This window comes from Lissotriton vulgaris, chromosome 4_1 (genome assembly GCF_964263255.1).
Source record: "Lissotriton vulgaris chromosome 4_1, aLisVul1.2, whole genome shotgun sequence".
Classification (NCBI taxonomy): domain Eukaryota; kingdom Metazoa; phylum Chordata; class Amphibia; order Caudata; family Salamandridae; genus Lissotriton; species Lissotriton vulgaris.
Window position 1 is genome coordinate 229,526,506 of NC_141691.1, and position 25,890 is coordinate 229,552,395.

The following is a 25,890-nucleotide window of genomic DNA, read 5'->3' on the forward strand; positions in this document are numbered from 1 at the left end:
GTTATGTTATTTTATTAGAAGGGCGTCGCATATTCCAAAAGGTTGTCTTTGCATCAAGACAGACCATTAACATAGGCTACCAAATAAGCGCATGCAAAATCCTCATCTTTTATATAACAATGTTTTACAGGTTTTTCTAAAAATGTCAATCTAAGAGATTATGCAAAAGCGTTCCATTACCTGGCTGCCTGCACAGAAAAGGCCTGTCAACTTTAACGTTCTCTTTTACACATAGGTTTCTCCAGTTTGGCCTTAGAATTTTGTCGCAACCATGTATTTGGCATACACAGTTTATGTTATGTTGATTTGCACAGTGCATTAATCACCTGAGGGTATCCAGGCACTTGGCCCGGTGTATAGGTCTGTGGCCCCTAAGCTGACTACACAAAAAGCCAGGTTTTCAGCTTCTTGCGGAACTCAAGAAGTGAGGAGTAGGTCTTGATGTATTGATGGAGGTTGTTCCATATCTTGGGTACGATGTAGGAGAATGAGCTACCTCCAATTTTGCTTTTGTGAATGCTGGAGTGTGTGCGGGTGAGGGGAGCGTAGGTGTCTGGTGGGTTTGTGAAAGTGTCTGCGGCTGTTCAGGTATTCTGGTCCTGTGTTGTGTAGGGCTTTGCAGATGTGTGTGAGAAGTTTGAATTGGCTGTGCTTGTGAATGGGGAGCAAGTGAAGCTTCTTGAAGTTTTCCTGATTGAGTGTTGTCTAGAAGATGGTGAAGTTTGATGTTAGAGCCTATCTTGTAAGTCATAATGTCAGTTTCAGTAGAACGCTCAGTGTTAGGCAGAGACATTTGAACACAATCCATTTCTCTAACATTAACCAATATACCTAGTCTAAGAAAGGATACGTGGCCGGCTCTGGAGGTGGTGTCCTGTCATATTATGTATTAACTTAAGTTTGTCAATCAATTTATCTAGCAGAACAGCATTAAAGTAACTCAGCCTGGATAACACTGTAGCATTGAACACCCTTTCTTACTTTGTTAGGGATTAAAAGGACACCTTGTTCTCAGTCTCTTTATAAATAGAAAGCAATTTGCCACCACTTTACGCAACCGCTGTGAAACAGTTCTTAAAGGTAACCTTGTCCTCCTATTTGAGTCATGCAGGCAAATGATTATATTGTTAGTTAAATATAAAGGACGGACTGAATGACATAGTCATTTAGTAGCTAAGGGCTTCTGTTTTGTGCAAAACCAAGCAGTTTTTGTTCCATTTCTAGTTTTGATTTTCTGCTTTTCCCTTGGAAGCAATGAAAGGTTAAGTAGTAGAAAATGTGAACATTGCCTTCCAAGCGCAATGTCGTTTGGGTCACATCAGGATCCTAATGGATAGATATTTAAACTTACAATGAGACGTGCTAATCAGAAGCACTTCCACCCAAAATTAATTAGGGTTAAAGGAAACTCACTACAGAAGAAATACCAACTGGGCATCTATTGATACCCGATGCAGGTCCCTGCCTCCAGTGGAAATGTCCACAGCATGAGATTAAGAAATGTTCTGCAGAGGCACGGACCAAACCTCTGTGTAGTCGCTCAATCCTGTGACTTCCTGAGCGATAAGTGCAGCACCTCTGTGGTATGCACTCTCACTCAAGCTGGTGCAACACAGATAGCAAGGGCAGCAGGTACTTGGTTTGGAATCTTCGTATGCCAGCCTTCTCGCTTATTTAGCAGCCAATCACCCATCTGTTCGACCCAGGACAATCACTTCAATTTAATGCTCAGCCATTCCCATCCTTTATGCTCCGAATTTTACGTCCATTTACAAACCTCTCCCTAAAATTGTATTTTTATCTTCTTTAAATTCACATTTACACTGTTAAAATAACTATCTAAAGAGAGTACTTGAGAAGCGTTACAGACTAATATGAGTATTACCCATAAACTGTGTGGATGCCTGCGGTTGTTGGTGCGGGAATCGTGGCTTGAGGAACTTGCTTTGCCCTTTAGTCTCTCCCTTGAGGGATTACCGCTACCCCACGCCACACCACTTCTTGCAGCACCCGCTTCGCGGGTGCTGCTGCGCGTAGGGAGCGAGGGGCTGACCGTGTCATCTTTCCTGTGCAGAAAAGACCGGGGACATCAGGAGCGACGAGGAGCCTGGGGGAAGCGGAGCAAGCGCCAGGGACTGCATTGCCCAGGAGCCATAGCGCAGTGCACTAATCTACGCCACACCCCCTGGACACCACGCCCCCGCCCCGAAACGCCCCCTTATTAAGGATCGCCTCTCGCGTAGCGGGACGCCGGGCTAAGCCCGGGCAAAGGGCGGGCCCTCTTTGGCCGGAAGAGGACGGGACGGGCCACGGACCCTGGTTCCAAGGACATAGAACTTTTAAGTAAGACTCTCTATAGCTCATAATTCAATCTATTTCATTCTTGTGCTGTAGGGTAACTGTTGCTTGAGATTGGGTTAATATAGCCTTCTTGTCACCTGCTAACATGCCCACAATTACTATGGACCCAGCGACATCGGGCCTACGCACCATGGACAACTTCCTGGTAAAAAAAGTTACGCTAATCAACAATGAACGCAGGGCCTCACTAGGCAGCAAAAGTCTTCCCCCTGTCATGGATATCGTGTCTAATGTGACCACAGAAGGTCCAGAAGGCACCTTAGAACATGCCACACACAGTACAGAGGGCCCCAGCGTAGTAGTAAAGGCACAGGTGCACTCTGAGAAGCCCATGGACCTGCTTGTCACTTCGGAGGAAGACTCAGCAGTAGAAGAGCTAGTGGAGGTCCCTTCTCCATAAAGACCAGTGAGGAAGTGCAGAAAGACTCAGGGGAGGCGCGGGGGAAAGTCTGTAAAAACTAAATCTCACACTAATCCACCCAATAACTCCAAAGCCACTAATACTAACAGTGCAAGCAACCAGGTTTTGGAAGAAACTAATAAAGAGGGTAGTAATAATGAGGGAAGGTGACCTTGTCTGACACCAATCTAGAAGCACTAATAAATACAATAGTAGGAAAATTGGAGGCCAAAATTGCAGATCTAATCACTCCAATAATGTCCAAATTGGACATGGTAGCTTCTGAGGTAGAAAGACTGGGCAGTTTGGTGGCGGGATATATGACCCCTGCACCAGGCGTGACAACCCCTAAAACTATCCCTGTTGGGGGTGGGAAGGAGAACGTAGCCAGGGGACAGAGTGTGCAGCAGAAGCGGCAGTCAAATCCTCAAACTTTGGTTGGCGCTGTGGCTGTGGCACCCACAGCTCCAGTAAACCAGCCGATTCATCAGGCCCCTGCTCCTCTAGGTAACTGTGTAGCGGCCCCACAGAGGGCCAGACTCAGGAACGTAAATCTCCCGCCTGATTGTGTCCCATATGTGGTGGTGCTAACTAATGTTCCGCGCTATGAGGAAGTACCAGCCCAACCACATGGAGAATCCCATGACTCCCTAAAAAACAAAACAGTGGCATGGCTAAATAAAAACTGTGGTTACCCATCTCATTTTTACGACCAAATTATATCTACTGAAAGAGTCAATTGGATTGGACCCTCAAGGAAATCAACCACGGGGGATTGTGTGATTGTTAACTTCCAGCACCCCCAACATGTCGCCACGGTCTTACTGCGCGCTTCCTCATGGTTTATAATGTAAACAGTGTCTGTGTGCGCCCTCTGGGAAACTTCTATGTGCCTGACCAGAACTCCCTTAAAAATCCCCCTAATAATTCTCGTGGGTACAGACCTATATCACAAGCTCAGATTCCAACTCCGGTAGCACCATATATGTACAATAACAATATTAGTGGGCTGATTGGTTGGCAAACACCGGCAGCAAACGCTAATGGCTGGCGGACACCGGTAGCAAACTTTAATGCTGACAATCAGAACAATAGAGGGTACAATGTTCCCATACATAACCGCTTCGAAATGCTCTCAGGGCTGGATGCCTGCGACTGACTGAGGGTCTCGGAGGGTCAGAGTACCGTACAGTCCCCTTCAGTACAACAGATAGAGGTGATTTCACCAACTACACCAAAAAATAATGTTATATATTGGAATGTAGCAGGCTTAGAAAACAAAATGCAGGATGAAAGCTGGTTAACTTACATTAGGGGCTTTCAAATTATCTGTTTACAAGAGACTTGGTCAGTAAAATGTGATATGTATATTGAAGGTTATAAGGCATACTTTGTACCTGCTGTATCAGTAACTCGGGGAAGACCAAAGGGGGGTATGGTAATGTTTATATCGGTAGCACTGAAATGTACAATTGTTAGCAGGCCATCAAGTAACCTTGGTATACAAGGTCTAGTTTTATCTGCGGGCAACTGTAAGGTTGGTATGATCAATTTTTATAACTCTATTAACAATGCCACAAGGTATGGCAACTTAGAAACCTTAGGTGATTATATAGGTACCTCAATTAGGGACTGTTCACATAATTTGCTGATCATGGGCGATTTTAATACTCACCCTTGTGGTGACCCCCTAGGGAAAAACCTTCAGGAACTGTACTGTCCCAGAATAAATGGTTTACACCTGGAGCACACCGTGGAGGGGGCCTGTTTTAATAACTTACTTAATGAACATGGTCTCACCAATACAATGGCATTATGTGACCCCTCAAAGCGCTTTCTTACCCGAACTTTTAAAGGGCATGGGAAGGGGACGTTCATTGATTACATGCTGTTAACCGTGCCCATGCAGGTGTTTGTGCGTTCATTCTCCATAGACAATAACCCATTTAGTGACCATAACCCTCTGACTATACACTTAAGGGGGCCCTGGGTGGCTAGAGCAAGTCGTAACCTGGGTAAGGGTAGGGTAACAGCAACTGATGGTAGGCGCCGCCTAAAATGGTCTATGTGCACCCCGGCCCTCATATATCAGAACATCCAAACTAATTGTAGAGATATTATCGCTAGATGCACTCAGGTTGATTCTGATCCAACCCAGGTTCTATCTGATTTTCAGAGCTTAACTGACAAAATAGCTATTTCAATGACAGAACCTCTAACGTGTAGAGGGAGGGAGGGCCCGAAGTGGTTCAATAAGGAATGCTCTAAAGCGGCCCGTGATCTCAGAGCGGCCTTGTCGTTAAAACCTCGCATCAAGGAACTAGTTCAGAGATCACGTAAAGAGTATAAATCAGTCATTGCTACAAGAAAGGAGGTACTGAAGAATGAGGCCTGGGCTGAGATCCTGGAACCACAAACATTGAAAAATAGTGCTAGATTTTGGGCGGTGCTTAAGAAACCCTTCCTGGTGAAAGATTCAGGGGAAGGGTTAGAATGTGTTATTACAAAAGAGGAATGGGTTGCACATTTTAAACAACTGTACGGGGGATGTGAAACTAATGCGGTACCCTTTGAACGCACTTTAGGGGGTCCTTGTATGATTGTCAGTATAGGAGAGGTCTTGGTGGGAATAGAGGGGCTCACAGCGGGCAAATCACCAGGCCCGGATGGGATACCCCCGGATCTCTTTAAATCTGATCCCAATTTCTGGGCCCCGATTATTGTGGCAGTTATCAACGCAGCCGCAATGGTGGGATGCCCCCCATCATGGGGGCTCTCCACCATTGTGCCCATATTTAAAAAGGGGGATAGGGATAGCCCCCTCTGTTACAGGCCTATCTCCCTGATTAATTCCATGGCAAAACTTGTGGGGAGAATTGTATTGCGGCGACTCTCTGATTGGACACGGGACAACAATATCATGTCTATCGCCCAATATGGTTTTTGTAATGGCCGCTCGACCACAACTCAATGTCTGAACCTCTTTCTATTACTAAGTAAATATACCATTGTCCAAAAGGGCACAGTCCACTTGGCCTTCATGGACCTATCCTCAGCTTTCGACTGTGTCAACAGGGGGAAGCTGTGGAGGTCCATGAGGGATAAGGGAGTGGACAATGACATTATAAACTTTCTGATTGACCTCCATAACAATACAAGTGCAAATATAAGGTATTGCCAAGACCTGTCAGTAACCGATGATTTTAGAACTGGGAAGGGGGTACGGCAAGGCTGCATATTAGCCCCTTTCCTTTTTAACTTTTATATAAATGAGTTGGATGGTGTTTTACGGGAGGTGAAATCAGATAGTCCCAGAGTGGGGAATAGAAGCATCCCCGTTCTGCTATACGCAGATGATGCGGTGTTGTTAGCAAGAACGGAAAAAGGCCTTCAATTGCTACTTAATGCATTCAAAAAGTTCATGGAAGATAGAGATCTGTTAGTGAACAACTCCAAATCTTTCATTATGCAGGTGGGGAAACAGCCAAAGAGACAATACACCTTCAAACTAGATAAGGCAGTTATACCATTTTCTAGTACATTCTCCTACCTAGGAGTACTCTTTGACTCCAAATTGTCTTGGGCCCCGCAACTTGCTAAAAAAAATGTGATGTGTCTAAGGTCAATGCCTCCATTTTTAACTTCGCGTCAAAGCTTGGTAAAAAACCTACGGCTGCTATGATTAAACTATATGACGCAAAATCTGTAGCAACCGCAGCATACGGGAGTGAGCTCTGGGGCTATATGGTTGGGGAACAACTTCAGACCACAGAAAATTCGTTTTACAAACGGCTCATGTGTGTTCCGGCCTCCACTTCCAACTTCATGGTACATGAGGAACTAGGAGTGGGGTATTTGAGCGATATCCTGTCCCTACGACCTCTGTTATGTTGGTTGAAAATGTGGTTATGTGAAGAAATTCCCCTAACACATTTAATTGTTAATGACTTCATGGCTCTTGAGAACGCGTCAGGCACTCCCTGGCTGAAGTACTTAAAAACATGTTTTACTGAGATGGGCCGCCCTGATCTGTTTGAACACCCATCAGGAATTGGGAAGGCGGACATTGACCTAGTCAAGCAGGTGTTCTTTCAGCGTAAGAAGGCTGAGAGGGAGGGTGTTGAGCTACAAAAAGTTAGTGTGAGGAAATTTATCATGGTTAAAACATGTTTGACAACAGAGCCTTATTTACTCGGCACTTTCAGCACTCACGACAAGTTCTTGCTTACAAGATTTAGATTTAACCAGTTTCAACATCTGCTTATTAGATCTAAAAAGGAGAGCTTCTGTAAAAATCTTTCGTCCTGTGGCTGCGATGGAAAGTCTCCACAGGACATGATGCACTTTATGTTTTTATGTAAATACTATGAATTCCCTTGTAAACGCTTTTTAATTGCCCTTTTAAAGGAAATGAATTTTAAACAGATACGACCAGCCTTTTTATATTTACAACTGCTATACAGTAATAGTGCCCTTCAAGTTCTTGAATTTTTAAAATTGGCTCTTAAACTGCGACTTTGTCTGGACCAATGAATGAACCATTGTATGTAATGTATACAGTTCTTTTATCATCTGGATTTATAACGAAATTTGATGTATGTACTGTATGTTTTAATGCACTTTTATGGTTGAAATATACCGAATAAAGTCTCTTTTGAGTATTACCCACCAGTATGAGGTTGTCAACAATCTTAGAAATTGACATGCACTGCGTCTAATTTAGGGGGAAGTATCTTGCTGATCGCAAGAATTATGAGACGTGTCCTTTATTCAGATTAAAAAAGTAGGTGCAAGAACAGATCGCCTCTTGAGCCCATTCTGAGTAAAAATTGTATTAGGGGGTGGGGGGGAAATTTTGCAGTTTCGTAGTTTTTTTTACTCATTTGGACTAGTCCTCACAGTGTATTTATGCAACACCTCCGACAACATCAACAGACTAATATCAATATAAAGTGAGAGCTGCTTTCCATAATCTTCCCCTATTAATAGTAACTTATCGGAGGCTTTATTGAAATCTAGATTCTTGGGCCCATTTGCGAGCAGAGTTAATTCCAACACAGTATCACAATTGCTTAATTCTACTCTCTAACCTGTCCGTTAACACCTAGATGCTGCAAAATCCAAACCACTTTGAGAAATTACACTGAAATGTCATTGCTCCAGTAAACAAATGGGTGTAATCTTGATTCTTCTGGAGGAAATTTTATTTTTTTATTGAACAGTTTGTATGTAGATTACTTCTGTAGTGACACATGCCACTGCAGTAAACACTTGCAGCAGTCTCCTTCACAGTAAGTATTAAATATGTTTTTTTTCAGAAAACTTTGGCACCTAAAAAAGCTAATCAAATGGTGAATAATGGAAAAGCACTCACCCTTTCACAGCGTCGCTAATACACATCCCAAACTGCTTGGTGCCAGTCTCCATGCATCTTCGAATCATTAGCCGGTAACAGGGTTCAAATATGTGCAGTGGGCATGGCACAGTGGGGTAGGCCATCGTGCAGACAAATATAGGCACATTTGTATTTAAGCTTTAAAAAAATATAAAAATAAATCTCAGTACCTATACATCCACTATCACATCAAACTACAAATGTGGTGCCATTTCACAAGTAAATATTACATTTCGACATTATGAACTTTCTACACTTCGATTTTAGAAGAATCTGACACCAACAAAGCCAGTTATAAAAAAGGAAGACAAGCTGACTAAATAAATAGTATACTCCCATGTCATTTATATATTCTTTCCACTGTAACTTCTGTTTTGGTAACTCTAGAAATGCTTTTATCAGCACTACAGTCTCTACAAGATAGACAAGTGACAACTAGTCTGCATGCCCTGGACTCAGATGCAAAAAGTTACAACCATCTGATATAATTTCTCCATGAGAGGTATAGGTGTTGAATTCAAGAACACTGAACAGCTTCTCCTCCGTGCAGGATTCCGAAACACTGTATACAAGAGAAATTTCTTTTTATACAATCACCATATGTTAACCAATGCCCACCCCAGGGAAATTAGACCGGTTTTTTTTGTGCACATAAGTGACTTTCTAAACAGTATTTTAGATTTACTATGCATAATTAAAATAAAGATATTGTTCTTCCATTTAGTTTTCCATTTATAAAGAAAAAATATCCCTATCTTGTACTTTTGAACGAGGGAAAATGAAATAAAATAGAGGCATAGGCACAGAGAGCCCTTAACTAAAGTAAGGAAAATATCTATAATATGCATTTAAGTCTGCGAGAATCCCATGAGGCACAGCTTGTGAGAATTGTGCTGCAGCTCATTTGATGTTCTGCACTAAAGTCAAACTAACAAAGCGCAACTCACAGAACTCATGACCTGGCCCCCTGATTCCTGGAGAGGGAGGCTATTTATGAATCAGAAAGGATACCTGTGATGGAGACCAGTATTATATGCAAGTAGCTTCTTCACATCGTAGAATCCTTGCTAACACTTGTAACTGAGTAGAATAACAAGCTCACTGAGGGGGGCAACAATAAGAGGAAACACCCAAGAATGAGCTCAGAAGGATTTGCTCTAGCCAGACTGAATAGTGATACTTGTTCTACTTGAGCATCTAGTCTTGCATCTGAGTCTACACAGTAATGTTTGGCAAAATGTTCTCCATGTTACAGCCTTGTATTTTTTAAAACTAGAATATTTATTAACAAGGGAGATACAACTGCTTTTAATATCTTGGAATGTGTGTTAGATCCACCTTGAAGCGTCTTATTAACTTTCTAATATTTTATGGAAATCACATGTTCATGATGAAACTGAATAAATACTGTCTGATCTGAAACAATCAAGGCTATTAATCAAAGATCATTCTCTCCTGGACTCTTTACATAAGAAATGTTCGAGTACAGTTTATTTTGCTTCTTTATAGTGCCCCTCCCCCTGGAAGGTTCCCTTTGATGATTAGCTTAGGCTTGCTTTTGAAAGGTCCGATAATAGTCTTGTTGTTCTTGCTGATGATAATGATGACAGTGCTTATACCTGGATGTAGACACATTTTTTTTTCCTTTTAAGCCAATCGGCTTAGAGATGAGGTATTATTTTAAGCATCTTGCAATCAATATGGGAGCCAAACAACGAAGTATTGGAGAACGGATAGACTCACAATATTTTGCTTTGCATCAGGACTGAGACCTGCAAGGTACACCCATGCAGATCTTTGTGGCTGAAATCATATGCTGCGAAAACTCAACATCTGCCGAAGTTCAAATAATTCGGTTAGCCACCAGCTTACCTTCGTAAGTACTTCCAAAAGAATCAGAATTATCTTCAGAAGGAAGACAATCTACAAAATGAGGGTACACTGTAGTGAGTGATCACATCGGCTTACACGGCTGAAGGGCCTGCTGCTCTTAATGTATCAGAGATGTTCCAAAACCATTCTTCCCTACTGAATCTGGAAGATGATCACTTCTAACTAAAGAAGGTTCATGCTAAGTGTTCCTGTATATTTTGAAAAGACGATGATGAGTGGCGGCTTAATGAGCTGCCGGGGTTTCAAAAATATTCATGACTGGCTGCAGAATTCCTGGAACAAGGAGCATCAACTGACATTCTTGGTGTACGGTTTCAAATATTATGGCAGAGATACCCTGCACAGTTTCAAAAGCTATACCTAGCTTTGTACTTCCTCTAGCTAAAAGCTCCTGAAAAGTAATACCATAATCTACTGGCGACACCATGGTTGTGGACCTACAACGAAAGCATGTATGGATCCTTTGTTTGTTTCTTTCTCGCACACTGTCAAAAGCCTGGGAGTCTCAAAACTGAAGAAAATAATGTCCAAAAGCTATGAATGTGTCCTTATGCAACGTAAAAGGTGCTTGTGTATAACGCTCTGATACCTGAAATAAAACTCCAGGAAATAAAAAAAAGAGCCTGATTTAGAGTTTGGCAGACGAGTGCTCCATCACAAATACAATAGCTATCCTATTTTTCATATTACAAGTGCATTATGCACTGTAGAGAAACAGTCATAACCTCTCTGTATTCTATGCCTCCCTGGCAGCCATAAAAGGAAGGACTATTAATTTTGCTGAAAAATATCCAGGATGACATTGAAAGATAAGGAAGGCCTCAAACTCAGTGGAAAAAGGGGGCTGCCTGCATTGCGATACAATGCATGAAGATATAATGCACTTAAGGCAGATTGGATATTCTTCACATATGTGATGGAGTACCATTCTGCCAAACTCTAATAATGCCCACATTTATAAAAAAAATATTTTTAATCAAAATTGTGAAGATGCCTGTGTTCAAGTATCCTTTCTTTAAGTGCAGTAAGATGTACTGGAACCCAACTGCCTCGAGTTCTGGCTCGTAGAATACCTAGGTCAAGCTGCAGTATGAAACGCAATGTGCAGTTTCTCTTCTGACATTAGTTAAGGGATCTCTGTGTAAATGCAGCTATTTTCTTTCATTTTCTCTTTCTCAAAAAAGTAAGACTGCAGTATTTTTCTTCAAAATGTAAAAATAAACAAATCATATTTTTTAGATTCATTTGTCATATTACAGTCGAGAATGCTTATTGGAAAGGCACCTATGTGTACAGAAAAATGAAAAAGTGCCTCATTTCATAGGTATAGAAATTGTTAAAGGATTGGCGAGATTTGTATATAGAGAGATTTCTCTTGTATGAATTATTCTGGAAGCCCCCAGGGACGCAGCGATATTCAGAGTAGGTGAATTTCAGCAAGGATCCTACCATGGAGAAATGCTAAATGGAGTATAAGTCAACATAGATTTAAAGTCACTTTATGATGAATATATGCTTCTCTGTGTTAGGAATCACTCAAGTCACTTTGCAGCCAAAACCAGATTATTCTAGGAAGAATTAGTTCGCAAACCAGAATAAAATTCTATTCATTACAACGTTTATTTGGCCAAAGGCACCCAAAACACATTGCTATATAGGTGAGTCTCATAAGGTTATGTTACACATTGCAGGAAGGAATTTTAAGCAATTCGGATGTGAATTAAATTAGACACTTTGGTAGCTGATAAGAGCTGGGATGGTTGTACTACATACACTGAAACAGGCCCAATTTTCAAAGGCCAGCTATAATGTAACATTTATGACTATGTGAAGTAGTACTATAGAAGTACTAATTTGTGTACACATAAATACCTTTGTAAGGTGAGCCAAAAATGTTCAACCTCCATACTTGTAAAAGTTCATAGAGGGCAAAGTTATCTCTCGTTATACTAATTGTAGATTCATATTTCCCAAATATTCACATTGTATATGTTTTGGGGTCAATTTGCTAAGGCATTTAAGTGCATGTGAAATATTACCAGAGGTATACTACTCCACATACTCATAAATGGCTTTGTGAACACCCCCATGGATTCCATGTTTCAAAGATGAAAGAAGCAATAAATGCCGTACTTAGGAGACCATACTGATGAATACAACTGTGAAGTACGAAATTCTTTGCTATTCACGTTCCGAGCACTGATGACATTGGGGGCAATACTGTGACACGTTTACAAAGCCATTGTATCCGCATTTATTTGCACTCAGGGAAATCTTCTAGTATAATTTTGTACCATTTACCAATATATTATTCCCTTCATCTCTAATATGCTTACACTAAACCTTAGACATTTTTACTCAGTGCCCAACTTCTTGCTTACACACAGAATGTACACCCAAAATACATTTTAAATAGAAAAGATTTTACAGCACGCACATTACAATAGGGCAATGGTGTATTCTGCAACACGCTTTTTTAAGTAACACATTTAATTTGCTAGATTGCTTTCATGTACGACTTGTTATTACACATAGCTAACTAGGTTCTTTAATAGCACTCCCAGAATATGCCTAGCAGCCTCCTACCACCATTCACAGCATGAATGCCTGTTACAGAAATGTGAAGTATTTTGATTAACAAGTGGTCAGTCCCTCCACAAACCATGTATATTATATCACAGTTTTAAAAAGACCAATCTGAATTTGTAGCTTACTTACTTTGAAAGCTCTGCAACTTCCTCTTCATAAACCTTTCGTCTTTCAAAGAGCTCATCTGGCAAGTATTTGGCAATCAGCTCTTCCATCAATTCAGTTTTACAGTATTTTCTCAATGCGAGGTACTGAAACAAAAAAGCATAACCCTCATATAACACTTTAAAACAAAAAAAAAGAAAGAAAGATCTGGTGACACACTGAGGAACTCAGAATAAACCTTTGCGATTTAAATTTTCTCACTATAGGTTATGTATACTCAATAAAAATGGTTATTTACTTATACTCCTGGTTCTGCATCATGTCAATCTTCATGAAGTCATAAATTACAGAATAATTTGCCGCTGCGAACGTGATACTTCATATCAATACATTTGCCCATAAATTACCAGCAAAGACAAGATTTTTCTGAACTTTAGATCGACAAATTCCCAAAAACTCAGCCTTGAGACTTCACTGTAGCACCAACAATGCAAAATTGTGAGTACTTGTCTAACACTGAGGGAAAAGTTCAGCCTGATAGGCTTACATTGAAGATGGGTGGTAAATAACCTTCAAGACTCCAGGCGCTTCCACTATTCACATTACTTTGTACTGGCAGCTGCATCAAAGAGATAGTTCTTTCTGAGGTACGATAAAGAGTATATGATAAACTATGAAGCAGCTACTGTTTCGAATGGCCTAGTTGAACCCAGGGAGAATTTAAAGCCTTTTACAACTTTAATAATATTCCCATGTTTCAGAACCAGGATTACAAATAGGCAATCATTTATTCTGCATAGTAAGATCTTTATTGAGTGTCATAAATGCTAGATTAGAGTAGAGAATTGGAAATCATCCCTCTCTTGGCAGTAACGCCTTGTGAAGGTATTTATTTATTTGCAAAGTTTTATATAGCGCTGGCTAGACCCGGAGGTATCAGAGCGCTTTACATGAGGATCAACAAGTTACCGGTCACACAGTTACATACGAGTAACAGGTTCCATAGCCAAGTATAGACATAGGAGAAAAAACCCATTAGATTACACAATAATGTGAGTTATGTGAACCCTGGGGTGCAAAGCAATTTTAGGCCTATTTCATTGTTACCTGAGAAGATATTATAAAAACTGTCTCATCCCCAATTGTCTACCTTTGTTGAAGCTAATGATTTGCTTCACGACACCCAATCTGGCTTCCGTGCAGGCTTCAGCATGGAGACTGCTCTACTGGAAGTATCTGAGACTGTCAGAGAGGCTCTGGATGGCGGTGCCTCTGCTATAGTAGTGAATCTCGAGCTATCAGCAGCATTAGACACGGTAGCACATTCTACCTTGTTGAATAGATTATGCCATTTTGGCTTTCAGAGTACTGTGATGTCATGGATACAATCTTTTTTAGCAGATCGAACTCACAGAGTCTTCATTTTCCCATTCTCGTCTTCGCCTAAACCTGTGGCTTGTGGGATACCACAGGGCTCGGCCCTCAGTCCACTGCTTTTCAATCATTGCTTGGCCCATTTAGTCACCCTTATTGAGACCTGGGGTGTGAAGGTTGTTTCGTATGGAGATGACACACAACTTGTGTTTTCGATAGAGAATATTCAGAAGCTGCCTTTCTCTACCTCAAAGAGTGTTTAAAGGGCATTGTCAAATGGATACCAAATTCTTGAAATTGAGCATGGACAAAACGGAGGTGCTTTTCTTCAGTCAGATGGCACCCCCTTCCATCTAGTCTCTGGTGGCCGACTGAATTGAATCTGCCACCAAACCCGGCCAATTCAGCTAAAAACTTAGGGACCATGTTTGACTCTGACCTTTGTACAGCAGATCTCATCTTCCTGCTTTATGTAGTTAAGATCAGTCAGGAAACTATTGCACCTCCTGCCAAAGATCGTGTTGCATGCGATTGTGACATTGCGCTTGGATTACGCTTTCAGCTTATATCTGGGACTTCCAGCTTTCCTGACCCATAGACTTCAAATGATACCGAATGTGGCGGTCAGGTTGATTCGCCGGGTACCCTTGAATCATCACATCCCCAGACCCAATTTGAAGCAGCTTCATTGGCTTCCGGTTGCTAAGAGGGTTGAGTTCAAAGCCCCGACATTGGCATTCAGAGCCATTAGGGGCAACGGTCTAGATACCTGAGAAATAAACTCAGAGATCCTTGAAATCTAATCACCTGCGACTCTTGTGCATACCGATGTTTGCCAAGGTTCGACGAGGAAGCAGGTCTTTCTTGGTACTAACGGCCAGGCTTTGGAACTGCTTGCCTTTCATCTGTGCATGGCAGAGTCCGAACACTGCTTCAGGAAAGATTAAACAAGCTGGCTTTTTAATCAAGTGTAGATATGGGCGCCCAATCCAACTCTTCTGTCTTCCTGCTGAGGTAGCCGTCCACTGTACAAATTACTTTGATTGAATGTGAATATGGCAGGCTTAGCATGCACAACTTATGCAGGTCAGTACCTGACTTCTTTCTCTCACAGTAGGTGCATTTTTCAAATAAGGAAGACATTGTGACAGAAAAAAAGTCTGCTAAATAAATATAAAAAAACATGTTTGCTACGTAGTTAGTTAGTAAATGTGCTGAGTGAAACTGAAAAAACACAAATTCGGAGTGAAATATTACAGAACAGAGGTGTTAAACCTCCAGTGTGTTCTGGGATCCTCCTCATAAGAGCTGGAAAAAAGAACCAGCTCTGTGAGGCAACTGCCAGTGAAAAGCATAATGGGTTGTGAGAGCATGTGCAGTCTTTAAGGGACAGAAACTATTCACTATGTTTCATCAATGTAAGCCTATCCCACAACGTTTCAAAAAGTTTTTAGATACTGTAATGATGTTTTGAGGCACGTTTTTTCAAGTTAGTCAGTCTACATATTTGGAACAATCTTGCATGTAATAAGCTCCAGTTTTCTCAAGTTGCTGTACATTAAATGGTCATCCACAACCCATTTATGAATTTATGGATAAATATATTAACATGGATTGCAGTGGGCAATTATTCTAAGGTTTATGACTATTAATAAAGATCCCTACGATGCAGAAAAAAACTGTTCAATTTGTGAAAGATGCTCAAATGTGAGGGAGTATTATTGTAATCAGTTACATTCATATTTAAACTAATTCCAGAGTAAACAGGTGACTGTACTTTAAAAATACCCAAATCATTGAGCTCAAGAATAAGCTAGACATACTGCAAGCCGATTTTCACATCTTACATCATGCATAAATAACGCTCCTTAGGCTTTTCTTGAAAAACTTGCTAGATGTATCTCATCACAGGTGTTTTTTTAAATATCCCTTCTTGTATGACAAACCATAGCATTGCACCCAATCTACTGTTTCTGTACTTTGAAAAAGAGCTAGAGCAGTAATATGGATTTTACACAATTCTATGTTCACCATAGCAGAAGAGTCACCAGATAGCTAGTTGGGGTAACCGGCTGGAAGTAAGGTACTCTTAATATATACGATCTAGATGTACACTTTAATAATGAAAACTGGTGGTTTACTTTGAACCTGAAGGTTTGGTCCAATGGCAACTTCAGTTTCGCTTGGCCATACCTTAGAAAGGTCTTCTTTGCAGAGGGGACATGCTGAGTTGTGATCTAGGCATCGTTCAAGGCATTTGAGGCAGAAGGTGTGTCCACAGGGTGTAGTGACTGGTTCATAAAACAGCCTGAAGCAAAAAACAGAAGACAACAATATCTTGCAACGGAAAGAATGTTAGGCTATTGTCTAGCCTTGCTTGCAGATGTATCAATAGGTGAATTGCATTAATCAAAGATAAGGTAGTTATAAAAGACATTTTAATTATTTTACACTGCACCCTTTTCCATTAAGACATTTTGTTTATTGGCACTTGAATATGTGTTTATATCAAATTCATCAACACTATAATCATAGTTCATATAATCTGCATACTTAATTCAGTTTCCAACACATGAACTTGTACAAAATGGTTGCAATTGTACACGTAAAATGTTGACGCTTCAAGAATGGCCTCCTGTGCTACTAAGCTAATTGTGATTGAAAACTGGGTAATGATGATAGCAAGACAATATCAAATATGGCTGTTCTCTAAATATGTCTGCTTGTTCCATATCAAGAGGGACTACTGCTATAGGCAGAATACCTTTGCCATCCTCTAGCCATAGCATAACAAAGTGTTTATGATGGCTACTCCGTCAAGGCTACTCCCTCTCTGTAAAACCTGACCGTGCCCGACCATGTCTCTGAAGTTCGAGCAAGGTTGAACCACGGTCGAGCACGGTTAGGTTTTACAGAGAGGGAGTAGCCTTGACGGAGGTTTGACTACAGGCGTCCCTCATACTCACTGATGGACTCATGGGGCCCAATGATGATCGCATTATAATTCTTTTTGATATTTAACACAGGCCAATTAGGTGCTGTATATTTATTTTGACCATTTTCTTATTAATAATTGTGTTAATTGTGACACTTCGAGTGGGAACATCATTTTTCCTTCTAGGTCCTGACGAAATGCCTTGGGGAGAGGCATGAAACTAATTGTCCATAAAGGGAAACAATAGGTACTGACGCCTAAGGTTTTTCACACGTCCCCATATTTTAACGTACCTTCTTTGAAGTAGGGAATACATTTGTTTTTTTACCACAAATTTTGTATTTTTTTTCATTTCTGCAACAACAAAAAAACCCTCCCTTTAAATTTATCATATGTGGTTAGGTGTATAGGGACCCCCTTATATTTAACAATTCAGTTCTCCTGCGTATTCGTTGGTAGCAGCATGCCCCTGTCCGTAGAGGACAGGGATGGACCAATGATGAAGCATGCCACCAAGGGGCAACTTGGGTGGGTGAGGATTTTATGAAAAAGAAAACCTTTTCTTTTCGTATCTCCTGCAAGATATTGTAAAGAATCTCCCTTTCCCCTTTAGAGGGTGCCTCTCTTGATTATTTATATAGTGCCATGGAGGACAGGTCCCTACTCTAGCCTACCTCTACTCTCCCCCTTTTGCTTTTGATATTGGCATAAAAAACAGCAGGCATGGAAGTGCTTCCTATGTATGATGTATGTTTGCTTGGGACCTATATTCTTTAAATATACAGATTCAATCAGATTCTCCAGCAGATAAAAGCTTCATTCAGGCAAAAGGCCAATCATTAGCAACTATGCTTTACTTTTTTATGCTAATGTAGCTTGGGTGAATATGGTCCTAGACCAATGGCTAAACAGTGACCACAATCGACTAATATGCCAATTTGACCCTACATTGTTTACACCGAGGCATGCTACAGGTAATACCATGGTAGGTGGTGTAGAGATTATACCCACCAATAATCGTAGGGCAGAAAACTATGTACACCTTGGTTCATGTATAATGGAGGCAATAGTAGAGCAATTTGAAGACGTGTAGCAAACTGATATCGGCAAAGACAGCAAGGAGTCTGAACTATATGGATTAAATATTGTGATGGTATCTTTATATTTCACAGCTTTCCAATCACATCCATTATGCAAAGCCAACAGTGTTGGGAATGATGGCAACGTAACCTGTCAGAACTCTACATTTTGCAGTAAATCACTTCTGAACTCTGACCTTTGACATAAGACTATTGAATGGTCAAAGCGGTTTAACTGAGAGGTGATGATCTATATACTTGTAGGCTGAAAAAACGATCACAATAATAATAAACAGAAAATGCGACCCTACATATCGGTAAAAGAAATTGATTTAAAATGCTCAGTAATCTGCGCTTTCCGGGACACAATTAACTGTTGCACAATTATTTCAAACATTACAGTGCATATTTGCTGAATTAGTTTTACACCATATTCATTGAGTAATGGTTGTAAAGAAAAACTAGTCTCGAATCCATAATTAACAAACAAGGAAATCAACTGTGCCAAGTGTAAAATACAGGTCAGGGCGCTCAGCAGGCAGATATTGATACCTCATGCACAATGAACAGTCCAGGTCGGCTGGGTCAATACATTCTGCTGGCATGGATTGTTCTGTCTCGGAGCTTTGAGTACCAGGTACGTCTAAAATGCAAAATTGACAAACCGTTTCAATAACAATATTTGAATAGGCCCAACAAATCAATATTTTCCAATTGACATTTAAACAAGGCTGCAGTCTCTTAACCCCTTCACTGCGGCGGCTATTCCGCCGCAGTGCTAAGGGGGCGGGCGGAAAAGCGGTGGGCGCATGCTGGTGACGGAACCGCTCCGTCACCAGCCGCGGTTGCGCTGTGGTTATGACGGCGCGGTTTCGTCGCGGCCCCGCCCGCTCAATAGAACGTTTAGTGCAGGCTCGGAATCCGCGCCGCGCAGGCGTTCTGAGCGGGCCGTGACGGAACCGCTCCGTCATCAGCACAGCACGACCGTGGCTGATGACGGAGTGGTTCCGTCACCAGCAGGGGAGGGGTTAACTGTACATATATGAACGCCATGTTAGTCAATTGTAGCTTTCAAATGCTTACTACCTTTCAGATATACATCATCTTGGGACGTGCTAAAAATTTGCATTCAAATGCCATTGTTCTGGTAAATACATAAAAGGGCTAGACCCGGAGGTATCAGAGCGCTTTACATGAGTATCAGTGAGTTACAGGATACATAGTTATCATTTAAATCAGCGAATTATCGGTTACATAGTTACATCAGTTTGAATCAAAGAAACACAGAGGGAGAAGGAGGGGGAGGGAAGGAGACACGGACGGGGAGATGAGGAAAACAATGTCAGATGACCGGTTGGGTGCAAGATAATGAGGGAAGAAAGGATGAGGCAAGTACCAAGAAAGCACCATGCATATCACATAGTTACCTTTTCTCATATGCTTGCTGGGTATTTCTGAGCTCCTTGTGTCATTTGTATTATAGGAACAGTGTTTCCTTTTTAAGACGTTGTGGCTCGCAGACTCCAGTAGAAAAGACTGTTTGTTTTCAACGCACAGAAAGCTCATCTTATTTTCCTTAGGTACAGAATTCATTAGATCACAACTGGTAGATACTGGATTTTCTTGGATTTTCGAATCCCTTTTCTGCTCCATGATCACCTAGATGAAATAAACATTTTATCTTTAGGAGATGGTACTTGGGATACAGAGACACTGCGACTGTGTGGTCCCTAAATAATGCATCAAACACTGAGTCCTCCTATCACGGGGTTATGAATAAGAAATGCAACATTCTACTATCCATTGGATCAACTGATACAATGCAAAGCGGCAACAATAGGTAATACTGCCTCTGAAAGCATCAGTTCATTTCATTTAATTTCATAAGGCTTTATTCGGAGCATAAAGACAATGTCCATAAAAGCACATACATTTACATTACATAAACAATAATCAATCAAAAACATGGTAGAAAATGCAGTACAGAATACATGGTTAAAAACAGTTAAAAAATCATACTAGTCATTGCCTTAATAGCATGAAGAAGGAAAGTAGTGGTAAAAAAGGAAACGTCGGGGTGGGGCATGTTAAAAAGCAACTTCATGGTATCATGTACATTTTTAACTCCAAACTTGATGAAGATGGGTTTTAAAAAGGCTGAACGAAAGTTACCGTAAAGTTTACACAGCAATAGAAAGTGCATAGTGCTTTGTGCTGAAATATTGTCACATGGGCACGGACCAGTCGGATGTTTTTTGTTGCAGGGGAAGGCCACCAGGTGGTGCACGATCCCAAACCTTAGTCTCGTTAAGACAAACTGGAGGGAAGCTCTGGTGACATGACTCAAATACGGTTGGTAGCCCACATTCTCGCAATATCTTCCATAGTGCACACAGGTGGGGAGATTGCCACAGTCCCTCCCCCGCCTCTCTGACTTATAGCTCATGAAGGCAGTCTTCATCTCGGATTTGGACAGACTAGAAGCAACATAGCTATCCTCTCTTATATCGAGACCATAAATCTCTGAAAAACTATTGATGACAAATTTAATCCAAGGAATCTTTAAATGGTTATCGGTAGAGAGACAATCTCTTATGATGGCTCTATTTAGGGAAGTCTCCTCCTTCAACCAAATAGCACGCCATAACATTAATGGTCTTAAAGCAATCAGATCTGAAAGATATTGGATCCCAATCTCTCTTTGCACCAGGTCGTTGGAGGCTGATTTGGGCAAACACAGGAGTCTCTTTAAAAAGAGATTTTCCTCCACCTGTAGGCTCTCTGCCGTGACGTGTCCCCAAACCCCAGCACCATAGAGGGCAATGGAAAGGCATCTCAATTGATAGATTTTTAGCATGTCTTTAATCCGTTTGTCCCCTAATTTGGTACCCCATGGGCGCATTTCGCCATCTTGGCCCGAACATTGGTAAGCTCACTAGTCCAGCTACAGTTCTTAAAAAATGTGGTGCCAAGATAGCTAAAGGTATCCACCGTTTGCACCTTGTGCCCATTGATAAAATAGGAATGGGGTTTCCCTCGCCCTGTTCCACATTCCATAATGTAGGTTTTGGATTTATTGATCAACAACTTTCTATCCTTGATGAACAGCGAGAACCTGTCCTTCAGGCGTTGTAGACCTATGGGGGTCCTGGACAAGATCACGGCATCGTCTGTGTAGAGTAATACTGGGACGTTAAAAAAAGGAAACAGATTTATAAAACACACAAGTATAAACTGCATAGGGTAAGAAAGTAAGGCAGATTTCTCAAGAATCTAAAAGGCATGTTAGCCTAACACCCAGAGTTTTAACTATAGAGTAAGAAAGTCTCATCCTTAATTTTATGCTTCTCACACCTAACATGCGAGTTACTCTGAGTATGAAGTCTGGAGAAATAATTGTATCAAAATACAACCACAAATAAAACATGCATTCTGACATGTAATGTGTATATTATCTACTGAATCAGAGACAATGTAAAGCAAGTCCTTGCTAGGGTTCTCATTATTTTCATAATGTGTTTGCATATGTAACCCCCTAGCTTATGTTGGCTATCATTGTCAAAGTACTAAATGGAAGACCGCTACAAAATCCGTCTACTATAGTGTTAGGAACTTGATGACATGAAGCTAAATGATGTTCTACCAAAAATAAAATAGCCACAGTTCTGCAATAAGAGAATAATGGAGCTCTCTTGCTCAAAGTAGAAAAGAGAATAAAGTGATCCTCCGTTTTAGAAAAGCGGAGATATTTCCCCACGACAAAATAAATAGCAGATAAATGGGCAACAATATAACACGCACATCTTCATTCCTGTTACAAATTCAAATATTATAACAAACTAGTGCTACCCAATGAGGATTCTGCATGACAAATATTTGTTCTTTGTCACAGACAATATATAACACCTATTTTCCTTTAAGCCGCACCCGCCCCCATTCATTTTAACTGACGACAAAAATAGCAAAAAAATAGAAAATGGCTAACAAGCTGTGATTTACCTTTAACGAACTATGTGGGTAATTGCTGGCACCACCCAGTGACCATGAATTCAGAATATTTCCTTTTAACCTCGAATGATGTGACAACACCTGCAGGATATCTGGTATCTGTCCTTGAGACGTTCCAGACAGGAGTGAAAATAAGTTTAGAAGGAGCTGTTGTAAAGAAAAAAGGAAAACACATTTACTTGGTTCCAGCATATAATTGCACGTTTTTGTCACAATAGAAGCAAACATATGTTCAAAGACGCTGAAAATGTCGACTTGACGCACCAATGCTGCTTCATTAATCAATATTAAGGCATGCCATGAAGCAGACCATCAATGCAATCAATTCCTTCGCCTATCGCTGTTAATACCACAAAGATAAGTTCCTTCTTAAATCTTGGTATTTGCCAACGTGAAGCCTCTCAGCTAGCAAACTAGGGGTTCAATGTACAAAACTCATTTGCAAACTAGTGTGTACAGTTTGCACACTGACTGGTTTGTAAATGGCCATAAAAACAGCGAAGAGACCTAGGTATTAATAGCTAGCCTTTCAAATTGTACAATTGCAGGAAGGTCATAAAAAGACATGTCTAGTGAGTATTGATTGAGGCTGGTTCAAATTTGTGAATTCCTATGAATGGTTGTAAATGTAGGGATGGTGGCATCCAAGGGTCAGCATGCCACCAACCATCCTTGCATTTGCCCTTTTGCCCTTACATTCAAGAAACATCTTCAAAAAATAAAGTAAAATAAAAACTGCCCATGTACATTAAAAGGATAGGTGCAATTATTTGGTTTCCTTTTCATTTAAAAAAAAAATTTCCATTTGGCAACACATCAAGAGGAAGGCGGGGAGGTGTGGGAGTGGGACACTAGATGACTGCTTGCCAACCGCTTTCAACGGTGCTGCCTAAATATCACAAAGAATTTATAAATTCCGCTGCAACTCCCAAATAGAACGCCTAATTCATGCCCCCTCATATTTACGATTTGTATCTGGTCACTAATCCCCTTATACAAGTCAGACAGACTTTTCTAACTTTTAATGATGGGTTCTGTATATAAGAAAATAGTAATTTGTGGTGGCAAAGCTTGTTATTTTGCGGTTTCCAGACTTTTCTTTGCAAAAGAGTTACATACATGAGACCCCTAGTTTCTTACGTTATAAGTGTTATATGGGTGATGCAGCATCTAACACACAAAAAACAACCAAGCAAAGTATCAATTATGCTTTACCCCTGAATCACATTCTCTTCATCATAAAACAGTGCTTTGGGCAGATTTTATACTGGTAAAAAGGGTGGTACAAAAGGATTTTTAAAAAGTTCATACCATTTCAGTGTTAAACGACTTTTCATACAATAACAGAAACATGGAGCAGCCACATACAAATGTTTTTATTTACACCGTAAACAGAAGAAACGCAACAGGGAAACCATGGCAGAGTAGGACAGCAGTTAACAGTAAAAAAAACATACTTTTAAACATTGCTGAAGCCTGTGGTCTGTGTGGCCCCAACAAATCCGACCACAACGAACTGGCAACCCAAAACAGCAAAAAAAAGCACTGAATTCAAAAAAGACATTGACACCATCAGAAAGTATCCAGGCCTGCACTATTAGCTACAGTCTGAAAAGTACATCAAGGAGACAATGGCAGAGCAGCAATAAATGTTGACTTCACTCTTGCTAGAGAACTACTTCCTGAATGTTTTGTAAGAACCCATGAGCAGCTAATCAGCAAATCCAAATTACTCATGGTCAATTATCCTACAATAAGACTGCTGAACAAAGATGTCTAGCTCAAATACTGTGTTGTATTATTCACAGTCATATATTTTTGTATGACCAACACTTGCATGTTGGAATTCTGGGTCCAATATTAAACAATAGCGTGTTGGGGTTTTTGTCTGTAAGATTAATATTTTCCCTATTTTTTATTTTCATTATATCATGTAATCGTCTATGTATTAACTTTCATCTAGATACACATTTATTTCAAAAGTGATTGAACATGCGAGGATATTTCTTATCATACACTTTGAATAAAGGTAGCCTGCAACAGAGGTGCCCAGAGAGTGTTTAAAGAAGGTTGGTAGACTTACACATATAAATATCAAAAATCGTATTATCAGTGTATGTTCCAACTGCCTACTGAAAGCCCTGGGCTAATAAATCCTCATAAACAGACTAAATAACAAAATGCTAGGAGTTAGTATCAATTTCTTTAACTTTTTCACTACAAAAGGGACAGTGAAAACTCACCTTCTGGGCCTCCATTTTAGCAGTCTTGTTACTCATGTCTAAGGCAAGGCAAAACAAATACTCTCTTAGAGCTTCTTCAGTCTTCCCAAGTTTGGCTAATGCATGGCCTTTTCTCAGATGACCCTAAAAATAATAATACACAATTCAAATTTACATTCCACTAGACGGAGTTTTCAGCAGTGGAAAAGATGAAATACGTGGATCCAAATATGCTGTCGTTTTTTGGGTTCAGCACAGATATTAAGCTGGAATTGCAATTAAAGTTCTGTCCATTACTTTTACAATGAGTGCAAATTAATGCTTTCAAATCAGTCACACATGTGTGACTACTTGCAGAATTTTCTTCTTTAAGTCTTAAAGTTACTATATGTATACAGTGTTTCAATGCTTAGTACAGGAGATCCCCAAGCACTGAATTTAATTGGTGATTAAAGGTAGCCTTTGGTGTGGTCCCTCTTTCATTAAATAGGAAGTAAAATAATGTTATACAAGTAGCACGCAACAAATATAGCATAGTTTGTCTACCAAATGATTAAGAAAACCCTTAGAAACAGATAATTATATATTGCATTTACTTAGTAAAAAAAAACTGACCTACTTTCTGACTAATTACTATAAAATTGGGATACTCCCAAAACAACATGTGATCACGACTCATGATTTGACCCATATTGAAAAACGTGGTGACCAAAATTACCAAATAATGAGGGCAATCCCAAACGGTTAAAAGTACATTCAACAAAGTAAGCAGGGACCTCAACAAATATTTAGAGTCACAGTCTGGCATGGAGTCATCTCTACACAAAGATTCCAAGTCCCTCATTTTCATTCTAGTTTGCCAAATTCAAAAACTACTAAACACATTCCACACAGAATAGTTTAATGGTAGGACACAACTAAAACTAAAAATGTGGAGGAAGGGGAAAAAACAGGTCATACAATGAAAAGTGCAAAGGCGCAGAGACTAATGAAGGTGGCAAGTGATGGCATGAACACAACCTTTGCCTTCTTCATGGGCTCACCTTTAACCACAATGGCTGGATTCTGCACACAGTTTCAGCATCATGCAATGCAGCTTCAATACACTTCAGACTCATATTGATCTGAGAACGGTTGCTGTGGAGCACGTGGTCATATGGTGCTGTAATAAATAGAAAACATGAAAAGGAGAAAGTTTGCCTTTACAATACTAAGAACAGCAAATAACGTAATTTCCTCTAAACATATAATCTCTAGAAAAGACAATGTGCCTTTTCTGCTGACAGTCACAGCTCGCACACTACGGTTTAAAAGCTTCAATATAAACAATGCTAATGAATTACCAGACATCCTTACCAGTTAACGTTCAAAGTTTACGAAATCAAAATGCTTTTTAGTAATCCAAAACAATGTACTGCTGCGGCTTACTATACAATAAGTATCATACGGTGCAGAAGTTGGTCCGTGAGCACACATACTGAATCAATAGGGGGTTTAAACTGTCCATGTAAACGTCCATTATTTCATAG

General features: G+C 40.4%; 1 protein-coding gene across 1 annotated transcript in view; it reads right to left on the reverse strand.

The window, feature by feature from the left end:
- Positions 1–25,890, reverse strand: part of LOC147718608 (LON peptidase N-terminal domain and RING finger protein 3-like) — a 45,134-nt gene that overhangs the window by 16,275 nt on the left and 2,969 nt on the right. Inside the window, exons 2-9 of the mRNA XM_086918570.1 lie at positions 25,405–25,523; positions 24,383–24,505; positions 22,131–22,286; positions 19,559–19,790; positions 18,684–18,774; positions 16,311–16,425; positions 12,768–12,889; positions 8,136–8,294 (exon numbers count right to left, since the gene is read on the reverse strand). Of these exons, the coding sequence (XP_086774696.1) occupies positions 8,136–8,294; positions 12,768–12,889; positions 16,311–16,425; positions 18,684–18,774; positions 19,559–19,790; positions 22,131–22,286; positions 24,383–24,505; positions 25,405–25,523 (1,117 nt within the window). The remainder of the gene's footprint in view (positions 1–8,135; positions 8,295–12,767; positions 12,890–16,310; positions 16,426–18,683; positions 18,775–19,558; positions 19,791–22,130; positions 22,287–24,382; positions 24,506–25,404; positions 25,524–25,890) is intronic.